We start from the raw sequence: 18533 nt of genomic DNA, 5'->3' as shown, positions 1-18533 counted from the left end.
TCTTATTTTGCCCCATACTTCATATCTCTTGGGTGGTGGTTATGTCTGCCTCTGCCTTACAAAGACATAAACCAGCCGCATAGAGACAGCAACCACGACAGTCCTTCCCCACGACACTCGGTTCTACGTATCCGAAACAACCCGGATTTATAACCGGCCAAGGTCTGTCACTTCAGCAGGATTCCCCGAATGTTTATGGTGTCAGAACAAAAACAACAAAATAACATTTCAAGTGTTTACCTTCACAACATAGCCCTTAAAACCTTTGCAGTGATTGTTAAAAAAAGCTGCTTAAAGTATTACCAGCAAATGAACGACTATTTATTTACTAAAATTTCGATTAAAATCAAGTTCAACATTGGCTACACAAACATACTATTTTGATGTATTTTATTTGAAGTGTTTCATATTATGATAATCTTTTACATCCTTAAAAACTATTTTAATTGAGTGCTACTTTGTGAACTTGTCTTTCATTAAATATACATTAAAATTTAAACGCTCATAGCATTTATGGCAATCATTCATACAAAAACTAAAACTCTACACAAAATTTTCAAACTTTCAATCTTTTAAGATTGCAGCCTTTTTGACTAACGCAAACTACGAAAGCAAACATTTGTCTTTAACATTAGATTGACCGTCGCGTCCACCAACACGCACTGTCGCATTAGATTGCACCGCCGCATTTGCAGCAACTTGATTGCGCCGTTCCCGATCCGCATTTTCATCCAGCTCCATAATTGACAGAGCGAGTGCTCGAGCCAACGCTTCATCTTCGGTCTAGAAAAAATATTTCGTTGAAAATTATAAAAATAACAATATTAGCATATTATTAAATTACCATATTTCCTTGAATATTTTGCACTTGTGTTCCAGTCGGTATTGGATCACGTCTAGGTTGCGTATTGAATAAAGAAGTTGGCTTGTTTGTACGTCGATATTCAGCCGCAGTGCTAAAATATTAAAAAAAACTATGTTAGAGCTTAAACTCTGCATTACAATAATACATCCAACTTACGCGGCCATAGCGCGTTTATCCACATTGGTCCTGGATGTGCCTTTACACTCGTGATCTGAAGCGTGCCGATGGCGCAAACAATAATTTATTTTACATTCCGTACAAGTGAATGGTATAAGCTCCTTTTTTTTACAATTTTTGTAGCTACACCGATTTGTATAAATTTTCTTTGTATCCGACTTGCACTGCTGATCAATATGGCGACCTACCGTTAGATCAGGCTCGACCCCAGGCGCCGTGGGCACTGGTTCACCACATAAGGGGCATATTGGCACTTGCATATCCTTGCGAAGTGGCCCCTTACACAAATGTTTATCATAATTAAAGTGTGACGAACAAAACACTTTATTACATGAATCACAAGTAAATGGCAGAAAATCCAAGCGGTTACAGGTGGATCCGTTACAGTGTTGACCAAGATGCGGAAACTCCATATTGATACTATTAACTTCCTGTATATGAATCAACTATTTAAAGACTTGGAGAATTATGACGAAATTTTCGAGACTAAACAAGAAACTTCTATTTGTTAAACAAGATGACTAAACAATAAGATGTGATATTAATTCGAACGACAAGTGTCAAAACACGACCATCAAATAAGTGGTTATCTTCTTCTTCTTTCAATAACGTTCACTGTAACTAAATGGCAACCTGTCTAATAATGATATTAAGATGGCCAATCCAACAAGTCGTAGCAATCGGCTGAAAGTTATTTTGCTACACACGATTTTCATTTTATGTCATTCGTTGCCGTGTAAAGATCGAAGGAGCTCTTTAAGTAAGTACGTGCATACAACTTTAGCGTTTTGGAGTAAAAAGCACAACATACGTGCCATACGTCATGCCGGATATCACAAAAGTTTATAACTTTCTACTTAATGACAAATATTTAAAGAAAAACAATTTCGTATCGTGCACATTTTTCTCGGTGATGTTTTCTATTGCATCAAATTAAATTAACAAGTAAATGGGATTCAAATTAAGTGAGTCAATTCAAATGCATCCGAATTTATTTTTCGCGCCCAAAGCGTTCATTGCTTTAGGTAGGTACTTCTCGAACTTAAGCAATGCAAAAACGAAAGTAGCGTAAAATCAATGAATAAGATAGACCTTGTCTCATTTTATGGCAACATCACGAAAATATTGCCATAAGCTATGCAAATGTTGCATATTTCATATGAGAATAGAGTAAGAAAAATTTAATACTTTCATAACCATCAACTTCTATTTTTTGTATCAAATTAACATCTATTTAGACGATTTTGTTGTTTTTTTTCTTCCAACAAACGACCTAGTGTCATTGTCGTACGTTCTAATGTTAATGATTAAAAATGAAATGTAATGTTTATTTTAAGATAGTCGAACAATAAATAATAAATAATAATAATAACATCTATTTAGACGAAATTTTCTTAAGATAAACTAAAATCAGCTGGACAACAGTTTGAGAAAAGAACTCGCAATCCTATGAATATGCTTAGCAAATAAATAGAAAGGTTAGCTCCATTATTATTACCATTTTACGGCTCTTGCTTGATTGGTACGAGAACATGACAAAAACCCCCAAACCTCGCCACACACACAACCAATTGCAAAGTTGTCAAAAAAATTCGAAAGCATTTAATCAATTCAAAGCATCACACAATTCATTGAATTTTTACACATTTACCTAATCTTATGAAGACAAATCAATTTATATTCCAAAAGTGTCACGGAAGAGTTAAAACTTAAAAGAACTGAACAAAAAATTCAAAAGAAGTTAATTTTTCACTATTCTTTATTCTTCATATATATGGACAAATAAAAAAATCTAAAAAAACAAATTAAGGCAATTGATGATCACTTATTTCGGGTACGAAGGAAATGCCGACTTAGCTCTGGTAAGTGTACTAAAGGTTAATTATTATAATTTTCCTATAATTTATTAATATTTATTAATAAGAAGACAAAAATTTCCTCGCAATCCAAAATTGCGCACTCGATAATTCAATATTATAACGATAACTTCCATTGCCCCAACGGTTAAAACTCAATTATCTGCAATGTTGCCACATTGATTGCATAAACTTCATCTGACATCTGTCAAACCAAAAATGCATTTCACACATCTTACAAAAGCTAGCAATTCTAATTAGAAGTAATGAAAATACTTCCGTAATTTAATTATTTTTTTATCCTTTTGTGTGATGTTGTCAAAAAAGCCGAAACCAGCTTTCTGGAAATTTGTGAAAGGTGGTGCAAAAACATTGTTTATTGCAGAAGCAATTTGCTTTGCGGTATCCTACGGAGTTTATTATCGCATGAATACAAATCGTGGTACGTGGAACTACCTGCTATTACGCAAATCATAAATTGAAGTCATGCGGCAAAGTTAAATAAATAGGGAAATTGTTTATTCCAGCAATTCGTGTTGTTATACAATAAACTTGCATTTTGTTTTTTTTTTCCTTTTGTTTTTGTCAGGCTGTCGCGCAATGAAATGACAACAGTGTGTGTGGAATTCATAGATTTAAGAAGAAGCACAATAAAGCAAGTTTGGTTTAATACCAATGACTCACCATGGCTGAGATGTAGGGGTGGTAATCGACTGATCATTATTTCTCAGCGCGGATAAATTTATGTACTGTGTAAACAATCTGTGTTTTCTTTGCTTTGTAAAATTGTTTGATGCAGTCGTAGTGTTTTTAAATATGTTCCGAAACAAACTTCTGGTGTAAAAATATCTGATCTCATCCATTCGCATCGATCACACATTTTTATTTAGGTGTATTTTGAAGTAACTGTAAGCATAGAAGTAATTCGTAAACCTAATCGAGGAATTTCTTTTTTTTACATCTTTCAGAATTCAGGCACTACATAAACGAAAACTTCCCATTTGTGCTGGATTACTACTATAAAGCGGGCGAGGTTTTAGGTAACAGCAACTTGCGTCAAATCGATTCGGCTGTGTGGCGAGCTGAAAGCGAAAAACGGGAATAAATTGCAAACATTTCGGGTACCTACAGTAACGTTTTTAACAAGCCTATACTTCTAAAAATTATCAGCAATATTTAAATTAGCATTCTAGTAGAAATACTTCTTATCAATTTCTACTTGACATTAAATACTAGAGAATAATTACCACAATTTAAACATTTTTTAAATGGCAACCAATCCGTATGTTAAATCTTTAATCTGGTTAGTTTGTGCAGGCGGTATTGGCTACGGACTATTGCGACTTACTGAGCCGTCCGAAGAAAAGATTCAACGCATAAAGGAAACTGGTGGTGCAACTCATTTGTCCAACGAGGAACTTAAAAAGCTCCAGTTTATGCAACGTATGCGTGAGGCTGCCAGTGGCCAGACACCACCAATTTATTTACAGAAGAAAGAAAAATAACTTCTTAGCAAGCAGTTAATTGAAAGTGTTTCTAAATTTACTGTTAACTAAGATTGAACAACTAAAATGAGCTCAGATCTGCGCAGCAGCAACACCACATTGAGCGGTGGCGACAATGCCGACATTAAAAAGGAAAGCATATTGGAGCGTTTAAACAAGCGCAATAAAGAACGGCAAAATTACTTAGATGTAAAATTAGAGCAACGTAACAAAGAGAATGTGCAACTGGAAGGTGCCGATTATTTCGCTCAAACGTTTGCGGAGCAAGTACGCGCAATAGAAGAACTGTTGCAAAGTGCAACGGAAGTGGCTGCAGATGCAAAAAGACCGGGTACCAACACTAACAGCGCCGATTTGACACGTGTCTTCGCCGACATTACACTACAAATACAAGAGCTGCAGCGCTACCTAACCACATCCACTATGTTTCTGACAGATTTTAAAATCAAAGCCTGTCAGAAAGTACTCAATGATTTAAGTAGCAGCTGCGAAGAGTCCCGCTTGCGTTTAATACCAAAAAAGAAGTTTGGATTCAGTGGTAAAAAAGTAGCACCGAAAGTCTTAGTCAATCCAAGAGTTGTAAACCTTTCTTCCGATAAGGTCGATATGCCAGAAAAGACAAAAGCTGATAGCACTGCATTCACTTGGACCTTGGCAAATAGAGAAAATGAATACATTTGCCTGGAAGGTGATGCACTCAATGGCAAAGATATAACTGTTTCCAACTTGAAACATTGTTTTGTGGAGTTACGCGGGTATGCAGGATCAGTACAGATTTCAAATGTCACCGACTGCACATTCCTCTGTGGTCCCATTGCACGTTCACTTTTTGCTGAATACTGCGAACGCACAACGTTAGCTCTGGCTTGTCAACAGTTGCGATTACATTCGTCGAACACTTGTCGCATATACCTACACGTCACATGTCGTGCTATCATTGAAGACTGCACACAAATCGAAGTAGCCGACTATAATTATGATTATGCTACAATCGATGCTGATTTTAAATTGGCTGGTTTGGATCGATCACAGAATAACTATACAGATGTGGCGGACTTCAATTGGTTGTCACCGGATGTACCTTCACCGAACTGGACACTACTCCAACATTCACCCACACCGAATTGGAATGAGCTGCGCAAACAAAAACAACAAACGACGTCTCCCTTATAGTGTAAAATAGAAAACCAGCAGCAAAATAAGAGGGATGTCCACAATTGGCAGCGTCCCTGCATGTGGGGGACTTTGACTTTGCTTCTGCTACTAATCCTAGTCGAGTTATTTCCACTCATCAAAGCAATTGTACAAAAAATGGTTTGTCTTTTAAAAATGTTACCTGTAGCAGGGCCAGTTGTTGCTGAATGCATGGAGCCGTTGCTGCGCTAATCCATACATATAATACTTAGTATATATATACAGGGCACTGTTTTGTTTATTCAATATATAGTTTGCTTTAGAATGGGGTTTTGTAAGAACATTTTTTGTATGTATGTCGTGAAACTTATACGTAAAATTGATTTGTAATGACTTACGCTGGTAACATGAAGATTAGTGAGTTCACGTTTTTGTAAATCTGCAAAATTGAAACTTGAATGAAAAGGAACACTTTCAATTTATTCACTAAATAAATGATTACTAAAATACTAATTATCGAATAAAAAGTGGTGTTAAAATTGTTTTGGGGTTGTACTTTGGTAGGATCAGTGATTGCGATGCAATGTAATACATACATGAATATGTCTAAAATTAATAAGACATAAGAGACAAAATAGTAGCACTAACTTTTATTCCAGCAGTAATCGTTCCCACGACAGTCGGTTCTACGTAACCGAAACGACCTGGATTTATATCCAGCCAAGGATTGTCACTTCAGCAGCATTTTCAGGATATGTATGGGGATTGTTTACACTGCTACAACAACAACAACATTCCAATCGTAACCTTACCTTTCTTGAGAAGGTTTTGGCTTCACCTGGTGTGTCCAACTGGCGCTGGTTAGCTCGATAAAGAAACGACTGGCGCACTTTATTAAACTTGGCAAAAATCCTCAAGCAGCCATCGCGCCAATTAAGAAGAAGAAGAGCTTTACTACTTAAGAAACATGTCCTTTACGTGTCCCGTAAATATATTTTTGCCGTTTCAAGCTTACGACATACAACAATACGAAGCTTACGACGTAACCGTTCTACGTATCGGAATGACTCGGGGTTTTTCTCAAACTAGGTCTACTGTCTCAGTAAGCTAACCCTGTTTAGTTCGTTGAATTTCTCATTTCGTTTATCGTGACTTGAGCACCTCCGTGGAGCAAGGTTGCTCCTAATACTTCTTCTTGGGGCTGGCATTGAGCTTAACCTTAGATCCAAGGTTTATATCTGCTGCGTTTACCAAAGACGACTCCACCCGAACCCAACTCCGGTTAGATGTAATCAATGCGACGGGTGGTACTATCTTAAGATCTGCTCAGGCCTGAAAACCCTCAGGAAGTAGACCACACGGTTTGTGGCCATATATTGCTGTCGCCATCAGACGCAACCAGCTTCTACTTCGTATTTGCCTACGTCAATCACCATAATCGGAACCTCTGCGTCCAGAGTAACTTCGCTAACTTCTTTTTAAAAGATAAAGCAAGCTGTGCCGCAGGTCGATGTCCTTTCGCTCTTGCTTTTAAACTTTTGTATCTCATATTTTCTTCAACGACCCTTTGGAGTTTCACTGATCTTATATGCTGACGATTGGTGGAAAATAACGTCCGGCAATGATATTGATGGCCTGTGTTCCAAAGCGAACTACAATTTCTCCAGCTTTTTTCTCTTCTTTACTATGACGAATCTCAAACTTTCCCCCAGCAAACTTACGGCGACTCTATTTACCACTTGGTCAAATTACAGCTGAAGGCTAAAGTCGTCGACACCCATTACCAACTTTAAACAACCCCAAACTACTTAGTATCAAATTCGATAGTTTTCTCTCTTTCTCGGCGCATGCGATTGCCATTGATACTATGGTCCAAAACCGAGGTAGTACTGGGGGCAACGACAAAGAAATGTTGCTGGCGACATTTAAAGCAATTGACCGGCTGGTTCTGAATTACGCAGCGCCCATTTAGTCACTTGGTACTAGCGATTGACAGTGGAGAAAGCCCCAAACTTGCCGGAATACTGCCACCAGGACAGCCACGGGATACCTCATGTCGTCTCCCCTACATCATCTCCACAGTGAGGCTACTATACTCCCGGTTAAGAAACATGGTAATATGTTCAGCAAACAATTCCTGCTGGAGGCATTAGCTAAAGGCTGAACCAACTACCAAGCGAGTCAGGAGGCATCTCTTTAACTACACTGATGCGATTCAGGGCCAAACACGTCTATGAGACCAGACAGTATGTAAGTACATAAATAAATAAGAAACATTTTTTTTTGTAATAAAATTTATTTTTTAAATGTACATAATACACTTTACTGCTTTATAAACTTTTTTTCATAAATCTCTTTTGTTGTTTAATTGTAGGTAGTTCTTACGTATTCCGTTTGTCGTTGCAAATGTTTTTTGATTTTTGTTTTATTTATTTATTTTTATTTTGGTTATTGCTGCTTGAAGATGTACCACGAAACACCACATACGTAGTGCAGTTTTTTTGGAGTTAATTAAATAATTATATAAGGAAAAGAGCTGAAAGCAATGTAATGTAGCTAAAAGATAAAAATAAATATTATGCTATATTGGATAAAAAACAAATACAAAAAATACACTTTTGTTTGACATTCCATTGTATGCATTACTAAGTTTTAGATGGACAGTACGAGAAGGGTAACCAACTAGAACAACAAAAGCTATATATGTATGTAAGTATGAACATTTGTGCAATAAAAAAATGTAATGAAAAATAGTGCGAATGATGCGTATGTAGCACAGCAACATGTTTTGATCACCTTTCCTTTGTATTGAAACGAATTTCTGCTCTCCATATTATTCGGCTGGATGCTATTTGATTCAATTGATTGCGTGTTGTTGTATACTGTTGAATATTCGCGCGATAAGTGTTTTTGGCTGTGATATATTTATTGTACGATTTATAGAGAATTGATTTTCTTCCTAACCAGCGTGATTAAGGGGTCGTGTCAATGAATTTGGCTGGGTCAGTAAGCGTATTTCTTCTCTGCAATTACAAATATTAGAGTAACTGAAAGTAAGCATTTATAAATATAAGCTAAAATATTTACTTTAGTTTTTTTGGCAGCCACGTCGTATCCAAATGATAATTTATAACGGCTAATATTGACAATGTACGTAGAGTAGGCTCAAAATCAAGTAGATGAGTGTCGTTATTATCGATCAATTGGTTACTATTCTGAGGATCAGGGCTGAAAAATGGATAAAGATATATTGAAAATATAGCAAACAAACAAGAATTAATACTTGTAAGGCAGATAAATGAAAATTCTAAGACTAAACAAGCAAACAAAATATATTTTATTAATTTTTTTAAGTAGTGGGAAAGCAAATTTTTATTAAGTTCGTTAGCAAAAATTTCTAGTTTGCAATGGCAAGTTTTTTTAAGTTCGTTAATACAAATTTTAGTGCAGAAAATCCGCTTTCTACACTCACTTGAGTAGCCGAAGTTAGTTTTCTTTATTTTTATTATTACTAGAAATACCTACTTGGCGGTAGAATCAAAATTTAAATAACAAAAATAAACAAAAAACCGATAATTATCAAAATATACATACATGGTTTCTTCGTATATTCTAATTAAACTGTTCATTGTTATAAATATACTCTCTAATGACGCCTTTAATACGATGAATAAAAATTACTTTTATATTACGACATAAAAAATATTCGCTACTTGATTTTTATTGATTAATTTTCCATATATAAATAAAAGTCACTGTTGATTTATGTTGAAGACTTTTATAAATAAAACTCATCGATAACTGTTATAATCATATGAAAAAAAAATGTTAATTATAAGTTTGAAGAAAAAGAAATCCATTAATTTTTGAGTAAAATTTTTGCGCAAATGATTTAAAACTGTTTTATGGTCTATCTTTAGCTCCCGGGCGATGCTACAACTACTAACATGTCAGTCAACCTTGATTATTTCTGTGAATTTATCGACATTTTCTTTAACCTCAAAAATGCCTGAACGGAATCGATGAAACCAAAATTGCACGTAATTACATTTACAATTTCAGCGGCCCGGCTTACATTTTTAACTTTATCAAAGAAAACCTGTAAAATGTACCGAATTTTCTTTTTGTTGACTTCGATCGTTAACACCCTGCAACTCCCAACTAAATAGCAGAAAAAAAACAGTAAACAAATTTTTTATTGTGAAATGTCACCTTGCTAAGAGCGTAAACTTTAAATTGTTTGTGCGATACTTTACGAGATATCGAATAGTACAACCATCTACCGAGAAAATAATGTATTTCTTTTTCCCCCAAACTATTATTTGCGGAGTAATTAAATAGAAGGCAGAAATAATTCTGACCAATACGGTCCTTGTTTGAAATTTTCACTTGAAGGATGCTATGCCGCATTTGGAAGTACAGTAATTATGACGTGCGATCTCACTCACCTTGTGCCACCAAAGAGAAACATATGCGTATCTTTAACTATACACACTTGTCGTCGACGCGCAGTTGGTGGTCGACCAAATGGCTTGATAAGATTCCAACAATTGGATTTCGGATCAAATGTGTAAAAATCGTTAAAATGCTGTTCCAGCAATCCATTGTAGCCACCAAATATATAGATAAGACCACTGTAGATAACTGTGAAGGAGTAAAATTCAATTAATCTCAATATGTTCTTAATTTAATTATATTTACTTACACATTGAGTGGCTGCGTCTGCCCACAGGTACTTTACCGGTGGTGGATGGCCGATGCCACATTTTTGTTTTCATATCTAGAAATACAATTTCCGGGCAGTACATTTCCTCTTGACTATGATAAGGACTATGTTTATCGCCACGGCCACCGAAAATATACATGCGCCCGTAAATAGAAGCCGCCGAGTGGAAATCTCGAAATGATGGTGGAGCACCAAATGTTTGCATATAACGCCACTCCATCGTTCGGAAATCTAAGCAGTGTACATCGCAAGAAAACTCATTTATTTCATCAACAAATCCACCAAAAATGTACATGCAATGATCCACAACGCATGCAGAATGACCATCACGTGCGCCCGGTATAGCACCTTTCACTTCAGGTCGTGTCCAGCTCAATGTTTGTGGGTCAAAGCAATAGAGAACGTTGCAAAGTTGCTCATCGTTTCGGCCACCCCACATATAAACTTTGTCAGCATATGCAACAGCTGTGTGGCCATAACTAAAAGATTATTAACGAATATGAATACTGATATTGTATAATTTTCGCATATATTAACTTACCGTTGAAACGGTACTTCAGGATACTTTAGTGGCAAACCATTTTCATCTCGTTTCTGTGGCACCAATGCCCAGCGCAATGTATTTGTGTTCAACACATGCACATCGATGCATTCGTTCAGGCGATAATCATCGCCCGTGCAGTAACCACCAAATGAGTATATCTTATCACCAACACCGACAGCAGCATGATTGACACGTCGTGGTCCACCGTCCAAGTGTGCTATCCATCGCATTTTTTTTTTTGTGTGAGTTTCCGTATGTGATATGTTCAGTGCTATTGAATTGCTGTTCAAACTCCGCTATGGCCCCTAAATAGCACTGATTTGGTTAAATAGTTGGGATAGAGTAAAGAAATGTACACGAATATATCATGAATCAGTTACCACAACTTGCTTAGTTTCGTTGCGTTCAATGGCTTTTAACACTCGCAATGGCATAGAAAATATGCTAAACTATAAATAAACAGAGAGCGTCGTGAAGGTCAGTGTTAGTCACAGATGCGTTTTGAAATTTACTAACACTTAAATTTGGCAAAAATTATAACTTGTGAAGAAGTGGTACTGTTGTGAAGTCCGAATTGTGATATGCACTTACCTACCACACCGATTGCCAGGAATCCAATCCTCTACGTATATTTTTCAATACTTTTTAAACTTATCACATTTAGCAGCAGACCATCCCAGATGCCCATATACCACCTCCCGACAACTGGTTGTCGTTTTGTATATTATTTCACTTATCCTTGTTTTTTGAAGTTTATGCCCTTGTAACTTGTTTTCCCTTTCTATGGGATGGTTGCTGAGATGAAAAGGCAACCAACTGCACCTCTGCTGATGTGCTATATTTTCTCCTATGCCCAATATTTTTATATAAATGTTTGTTGCTACTACAAATAAACAAAGGATTTACAGTAAAAATCTCTTTCGTTTTCGTTCTTCAGTCTTTTTCGAGCTTAGTGTACAACTTTTTGGTAAGGTTATCTGCTTTTTCTCCTTGATTGACTTTTAACACTTTCTTGTTATCTTTTGATTTGTTTACCAAAAACCCATTGTTGCTTTCCTGTCAAATGTCAATAGCACAAAGACAGAAGGCTTATGAGATACTTGAATTTACACGTACGTAAATTCTTTGATATAACTTAAATCATAAGCTTTTTGAACCATGTGTAAAACAATAGTGCATTATGAAAATATAAATATTTGCTATCCATTATTACAACATGACTAATGTATTTAAACTCAGATGTGGCAATTCTGCTTAAAAAATGTGCTAAAGGTTAATAATATTAATAATATTGAATATTATTTTGGCAAGGATCAAGAATGATAGTACTCAGAAGATCAGTACTCGATTTTCCTTGCGGAAAGATCAATTTACAACTTTATGTTATAATGAATCTATATAATAAATAAAGTGCGCAAATTATGATCCCTTTGAAAAACCTTCAGAAATTTTATGGCTTGGACGAAAATTGTTACAAACCTGGTAAAGAAAAGTAGTTGTGGTTATTTATTTACTCTACATTAACCTCTTTTAAAACTTTCGTTTGGGCACCGGGTCTGGCCTTTTTTCGTCCTATTAAAAGATTATATGCATAAATCGATAGAAAATTTAATTTAAGGAAGCTACTTGGAAGTTCACGTAGTTAGCTATAATAGAAATATATTAAATTCACTTCCAAAATCGAAAAGGCCAAACACGCGGCTAGTTGTAGATGATTATACATATGTCTTTTTGCATATTTTTCTGTCATGCTAGCTCAAGCTTGTAAGCTTCTTATTATGGACACACTAATGAGTTCTGTATATCAAAGATGGATTAGTGCCAATACCTGTGAAATTGTCAAGCAAACATGATCAAGGCTAAATCTACGTCTGCACAAGAATATTATAAAATCGAGTAGACTTGAATAGGACTTTAGTAGGGGCCTCACAGGACATTGTCTCATAGGAAATCATGCAAGGAGATCAGGCGTTTACATGAATGATTTCTGTGGTAGTTGCAGGAATGAGGAGGCGTTGAAAACAATTCAACATAACTTTTTTTGCACATGCCCGGCTCTAGCCAGAAGCAGGAACCGATATTTAAGATCTTATTTCTTAATGAATATAAATAATTTATGCACCAGGATGGTTCAATATGGAAGGGGAAATGTAGACCAGCCTCTGCGGCTCACATCGGACCCATTTCGTGTTCTAAGTGGCATCCCTGTATCTATGTGCGATGTGCCTGCCAAACCTAACCTAACCTAGCTCGACGGACATCTCTTTCGCATTCATAACCGCCTTGCAGTTCGAAAAAATTGAAATGATTCTGATCTAGGGCCTCCGGCAGTCGTTTTTATTCTTGTCCGAATTCTGAAATATTTCTGCCTTCTTCAAAGTTGACTTAGCAATAAAATAACAAAAGAAAAAAATGCAGAAGACTACAGATAAATAAGCATAAATCGGTGTGGCTGCCAACTAGTGCTAGGTAAATACCGGTACATAGATTTCAGAAAAAAATGAATTAAAAATGTTTACGACTGTACGTTAGTGCTACGGCACGGCAGCTCTAACAGCAGTTTAAGGGATAAACATTTTGTAAATGGGTTAGAATTACTATCACTCGTGTCTTGTGGGGTATATTCAACAAATTACGTAGATTGTCAAACGCGATGTAAACAAATCTATATTTGCTGTTTGTTTGTTATTTTCATCTTGTTTGGCAACAGCTGATCCAGACTCATCCACTCTAAAGCCCCGTAAAGCAGAATTCCCTAATTCGTGCAAAGTAAATTGCTCTAATTTTTGCATAATTGAGACCATTTTTCATTTTATTAATTTTGTTCAAATACATTATGTCGAAGCCCCAAGCCATGTTGCACTATCAGAATATTCAATATACGCGCGTGATGAATCTAAAGTACAAATCCAAATATAAACGACTAAAAAGGCAAATCAAAAATCTGGTTTTCGTAAGTATAGCTTTACCCATTAAGAATAGAATTGATTAAAATCAAAAACTTATAATTTGCAGGAAAATTCTGCACTCTGTGATGAAGTCGCACAGGTGCAGGCTGATTTGGCTTCGTCACGTGAAGAGCGGCGCTACTTAATCAAGCGACTCATGCGCCACGAGGGTGTCGAAACTATAGACCAACAGCAAACGGAGCAAGAAGCCAACGCGCCACAACCAAAAGGGGTAGGTCAGATGGGTAATTCAGTGCCAAAGAAACGAGGTCCGAAGAAGCGTTTGCAACCGCTGCAGCGTCAAGAAAAAATTGACAAACGCTACAAGCCGCGCGACAAAGTGACTTTGGATGCCACCGGCAAACCCATTTATCCGATCAATTTATGCAATATACTTATACATTCACCTGGTGAGATTATTCCCATCAATCCAAACTTTCATACAGCAAATTGGATCTATCCCGTCGGTTATGTGGCCACTCGCATATATGCACATCCCAAAGACCCGCAACGGAAGTGTGTGTACACATGCAAAATACTTAATAATGCAGGTATGCCGCAATTTCAAATAATACCAGACAATGACCTGGACAGTGTTTTCTTTGGCGAATCGGCTAATATATGCCATAAGGGCCTGCTCGAAACTTTGCAACGCACCTTAATCGATGTTGTGCAATTACCTTTGCAAGTGCAAGGCGAGAAATTTTTTGGACTCGCCAATCCGACTGTAAAATCACTGCTGCAGATGGACACTGGCTATACGCAGTGCTCAAATTTTAAAGGATTTCTGGAGGAGACAGATACCAACGGTAGCGAAAATTTATCTTTGCTCGAAGATAAGGATCCCACAATGAGTTTTGATGCATTGCAAACGTTGATCGCGGTGTCAACCTATCACAATATGCCCGAAGTAAAGGATGAACCACCTGACGAGCTGCTGGACTTCAAGTAAATCAAATAGCTGATATTTTAAAAAAAGTTGATTTATTGCAATTTATTCAAATTATTCATTGCGCGTTTCCACATGTATGTATGTATGTATATACTTATATAAAACGTGCGACAGTAAAAAATTGTCCGATTTGTTTATGTTACGATATACATTTTATACCTAATTTGCGAAAATATGCGTTTAAATATACATATAAAGAATAAGCATCTACAAAATACATTTTTTGTATGCTCGAGTCAATGTCAATATCAGGATTGCTAAATGAAAGGGGTAATTATTACTTATATAATTACTTATAGCGAAACAAGCATATAAAGCGTTCCTTATCTTATGTGTATGTAGGTATGTAGTATATACCTAAACCGAAACTAAACGATAATGATCACACTTTAAAGTCCATATGAATGAAATTCAGTTAAAGTTCGCTGATTTTGCAGCAGTCAATTTGTTAAGTCGTTCACATTTTGTAATCGCCAGCTGCACAAATCTTAAATTTAAAACAAAATTGTTCGACTACCTGCGAAGAACTGTTTGCGCCGAGTGTGCCGACGAGCTGGCAGATGATGGAGCTCTAGGCCTTATTGTAGGCATGATTGGTGGCATGCCGCCCATGAAATGGTCACGATCAAGGAAAGCATTAGTAGCGTGCATTGTCGATGGTACGCGCGGTTGTGATGGCGGCTGTTGGTAGCGATATGGTCCTGTGGTTAGCGACGGCGAGTGGGATTGCTGACGCTGTAATAGATGATGTGATTCCTCAGTGATTTCCTTTTCTGGTTGGCGACTGTAACTGCGACCTATATATTCCTCTTCGATGCGCTGTTGCAGCAACATATGCTGTTGGAGTTGTTTTTCCTGCTGCATTAACAGTTGCTTCTTTTGTTGTGCCAACTTGGCGGCAGTCAACTTTGCAGGACGTCCACGCGTAAACAATAAGTTCGATACGAAAATCACAGGCGTAAAGAGGCGCAGAGGATATTTTCTTGAAAAAAGGAAAGACAAAGTTAAAACATAATAATAGTTATAGAAATATACTAGCTTACGTGGTGCCGACGATGGGTATGGCCTCGTTGCCACTCAATATGAAAAGCGGAAAAAAGATGCTGAATATACAGCTGTTTGCAATGACGGAGCTGCTCATGTTGGTAAGTATTGTCAACGGTATGCCAAAACCACAAAAATATGGCCAGTTGTTTTCGATGTAGCTAAGGCGACGATGTAACTCCCAACCCATGTTGAACCATTTGTACTCAAACGAATATAGCGCATAGAGTAGACTTAGGTGTAAAAAGTATAAAGCCTTGGCTATGTAGGGTAGAGGCAAAAAGCTGACAAACGTGCTCTGCATTAGAAAAAATGCCTGCACCATCAAATTGAATAGAAAATCTGCAATTAGCTTGCTGATATTGGGTATCAACTGCGGTGGCCCTTTACGCACGCGATAAGCAGCATTGGCGATTTCTGTAAACCACAGAGAGCTGACAATTTTGCTTAGCAGAAAGATGGGCAATATCCACATCATTCCGAACACAATCGATAGTATTGGTTGCACCCAACCCCACACAACATTTAGATCAGACGTATGGTTGCCGTAAAGTAAGCTTAAACAAAATCTAATCGATGGCAAAATTAGATGTTCAAACAAAATGATACTCAGCCATGTAAAACCAGCATTTAGAAGGCAGCATCTTAGAACCTGCTTTGCAATTTTTCTTTCCCTGTATTCAAATGAAAACTGTTTAGTTAGAAATTTCGTAAAGTTCTCTACTTGTACTCACGGTTTTGGTTCACTCTGTTCATTCTCTTTTGCACGTTTGAGTATACTATTTAAACTGCGTTCGTCTGGTTTTTCTGGCTCACTTAACTGCAAAAGATCTCGCAACTCCTCTCGAGCCATTGCCGCAGCTGACGAAGGTGTTGGCGATGGACTGCGATGCATGCGGCGTTCTCTCTCTCGAATGCGACGCTGCTTCTCAGCTTCCTTCTCGGCATTTATTTTGTGAATCTCTTCATCAATATGTAGTAACAATGTCATCCCTTTGATGCTATCCCACAAGCCGTAAAATATGCCCAGCGCAATATTCTGTGCGTAAATAATAAATATTAAATATAGCAAAATAATGTTGATTGAATGATGTGTCCATCATTGCAGTTACTGCGTGCCTTTATCTCTTCCATCTTTGATTAGCCTAACGCCAACGCCAACACCGATGCTAATTTCTAGCAGAATCCGTGTATTTTTTTCTCACTTTGAAATTATTTGCGCATTTAGAGTAGTATAGCAATACCTACGCATCGAATAAAACTTATAAATATTGCTTAATTTAAGCAGCAAGTAAACGCTTTAATGAAATTTGTTCTAATATTAGTGCACGTTACTCCGCAGGTCAATCTGGCTGAACCGATAAAGGAAAATAAAATGACAGCTGTTTTTGTTTTGATAATACATACAGTCACGGCGAATCCGCACATGGTGACTTTGCTACAGTAGCTGATTTGTTTTTATCGTTCTTGTGAATTGATCGTAAGGATGTCATAGTGCCCTGCTTTCTTATTGTTGTCTTGTTTTTTTGTTTACATTATCATTGAAGTTTTTATTTTCAACCACCAAATCGCAAAAACAAAATATATGTAAACGTTGTTACTCTAGTGAAGTCACCTTTTATAAATTTGCTTTGCACACAAGTTGTAAGCTATTTCGTGCAGGGTTGCACCAAAACGTTTCTTGGTTAACCATAAAGGCCCGTATACATAAAACTTAAGATTCGCGTTGGCGGTGGCGTAGCAGCAAGAGCTGCCTATGAATACATACATTGAAAAGGAGACGAGTTGAGCGCCCACGCCAATGTCACATTGAGGCGTCAAGATGACAGCAGATTTTTATGCTTCGTTTCACTCCACTTTCTATATGAATCCTTTCTATTTTTGGTTAGCGCGATCTCAAAAAATGCAACAGCTTAAATTAAATAATTAATTATTTCTTTTCTTCCCCTTTTTTGTAAAGTCAGCCACTATTTTCAAACAAATCATAATTCTGCCAACGACTCCAAAATGTATGTGTCAATTAAATTTCGGCCGCCGTAACCAAATGGGTTGGTGCGTGATTACCATTCGTAATTCACAGAGAGAATGTCGGTTCGAATCTCGGTGAAACACTAAAATTAAGAAAACATTTTTCTAATAGCGGTCGCCCCTCGGCAGGCAATGGCAAACCTCCGAGTGTATTTCTGGCATGAAAAAGCTCCTCATAAAAAATATCTGCCGTTTGGAGTCGGCTTTAAACTGTAGGTCCCTCCAATTGTCGAACAACATCAAGACGCACACCACAAATAGGAGGAGGAGCTCGGCCAAACACCCAAAAAGGATGTACGCGCCAATTATATGTATAATTAAATTCAAGATAACATTGCAATAGTGTAAAGTTTTGCAAAGTAAACCTTATTGGAATATTTTTGTTAATTTTTTATAAAAATACTTTACTTTTTCTAATACGTTGCTGAAAAAGGTATGAGGTATCATAATCATCATCATCGTTTGGCGCTACAGCCTCTTGAGAGTTTTAGCCTGCTGAATATTACACGTCCATGCTGCTCTCTCCGTTGGCGCTTCCTTCCAGTTCTTTAGATTAAGCTGTTCCAAGTCTTCTTCCAGTTCATCTATCCACCTCGATATTGGTCCTCCTCTTGCTTTATTTGTGTATGCAAAAGTTTCCTTTGGGCACTTGAACTGTCAATTCTCAGACCGTTGGATAGGTAACCATCGCATTCCCTATGCTTTAATGTAACGTACTATATTTTTGCTATTAATGAGTTCGTCCAGTTCACCA

The 18533-nt window shown here is 37.0% G+C and overlaps 7 protein-coding genes across 7 annotated transcripts; 4 read left to right on the top strand and 3 right to left on the bottom strand.

Annotated features, from left to right (window-relative positions):
- Positions 1-297: 297 nt before the first annotated feature.
- On the bottom strand, positions 298-1634 carry LOC128863005 (AN1-type zinc finger protein 2A). The gene is made up of 3 exons (XM_054101884.1): positions 1022-1634; positions 845-956; positions 298-783 (listed from the first exon to the last, which is right to left on the bottom strand). Exons 1-3 carry the CDS (start codon positions 1453-1455, stop codon positions 604-606), a joined length of 726 nt encoding a protein of 241 aa, XP_053957859.1. The 5' UTR covers positions 1456-1634; the 3' UTR covers positions 298-603.
- Positions 1635-3103: 1469 nt separating this feature from the next.
- On the top strand, positions 3104-4296 carry LOC128863692 (protein CEBPZOS). The gene is made up of 3 exons (XM_054102973.1): positions 3104-3340; positions 3867-4019; positions 4207-4296. The coding sequence occupies exons 1-2, from the start codon at positions 3211-3213 to the stop codon at positions 4001-4003; spliced, it is 267 nt and encodes an 88-aa protein (XP_053958948.1). The 5' UTR covers positions 3104-3210; the 3' UTR covers positions 4004-4019; positions 4207-4296.
- On the top strand, positions 4001-4403 carry LOC128863693 (uncharacterized). The gene has a single exon (XM_054102974.1). The coding sequence runs from the start codon at positions 4167-4169 to the stop codon at positions 4401-4403; it is 237 nt and encodes a 78-aa protein (XP_053958949.1). The 5' UTR covers positions 4001-4166.
- On the top strand, positions 4383-6064 carry LOC128863691 (tubulin-specific chaperone C). Its single transcript, XM_054102972.1, has one exon. The coding sequence runs from the start codon at positions 4470-4472 to the stop codon at positions 5574-5576; it is 1107 nt and encodes a 368-aa protein (XP_053958947.1). The 5' UTR covers positions 4383-4469; the 3' UTR covers positions 5577-6064.
- Positions 6065-8085: 2021 nt separating this feature from the next.
- On the bottom strand, positions 8086-11815 carry LOC128863962 (kelch domain-containing protein 3). The gene is made up of 6 exons (XM_054103401.1): positions 11399-11815; positions 10805-11256; positions 10243-10742; positions 9986-10181; positions 8625-8765; positions 8086-8560 (listed from the first exon to the last, which is right to left on the bottom strand). Exons 2-6 carry the CDS (start codon positions 11035-11037, stop codon positions 8497-8499), a joined length of 1134 nt encoding a protein of 377 aa, XP_053959376.1. The 5' UTR covers positions 11038-11256; positions 11399-11815; the 3' UTR covers positions 8086-8496.
- A 1674-nt stretch (positions 11816-13489) lies between these two features.
- On the top strand, positions 13490-14746 carry LOC128863549 (transforming growth factor beta regulator 1). Its single transcript, XM_054102765.1, has 2 exons — positions 13490-13760; positions 13823-14746. The coding sequence occupies exons 1-2, from the start codon at positions 13644-13646 to the stop codon at positions 14705-14707; spliced, it is 1002 nt and encodes a 333-aa protein (XP_053958740.1). The 5' UTR covers positions 13490-13643; the 3' UTR covers positions 14708-14746.
- Positions 14721-17127, bottom strand: LOC128863548 (etoposide-induced protein 2.4 homolog). Its single transcript, XM_054102764.1, has 4 exons — positions 16871-17127; positions 16486-16790; positions 15751-16425; positions 14721-15689 (listed from the first exon to the last, which is right to left on the bottom strand). Exons 1-4 carry the CDS (start codon positions 16883-16885, stop codon positions 15221-15223), a joined length of 1464 nt encoding a protein of 487 aa, XP_053958739.1. The 5' UTR covers positions 16886-17127; the 3' UTR covers positions 14721-15220.
- Positions 17128-18533: the final 1406 nt, after the last annotated feature.

The sequence above is a fragment of the Anastrepha ludens genome, chromosome 5, assembly GCF_028408465.1.
Source record: "Anastrepha ludens isolate Willacy chromosome 5, idAnaLude1.1, whole genome shotgun sequence".
NCBI classification, from domain to species: domain Eukaryota; kingdom Metazoa; phylum Arthropoda; class Insecta; order Diptera; family Tephritidae; genus Anastrepha; species Anastrepha ludens.
This window is presented reverse-complemented; position numbering and strand designations above follow the sequence as displayed.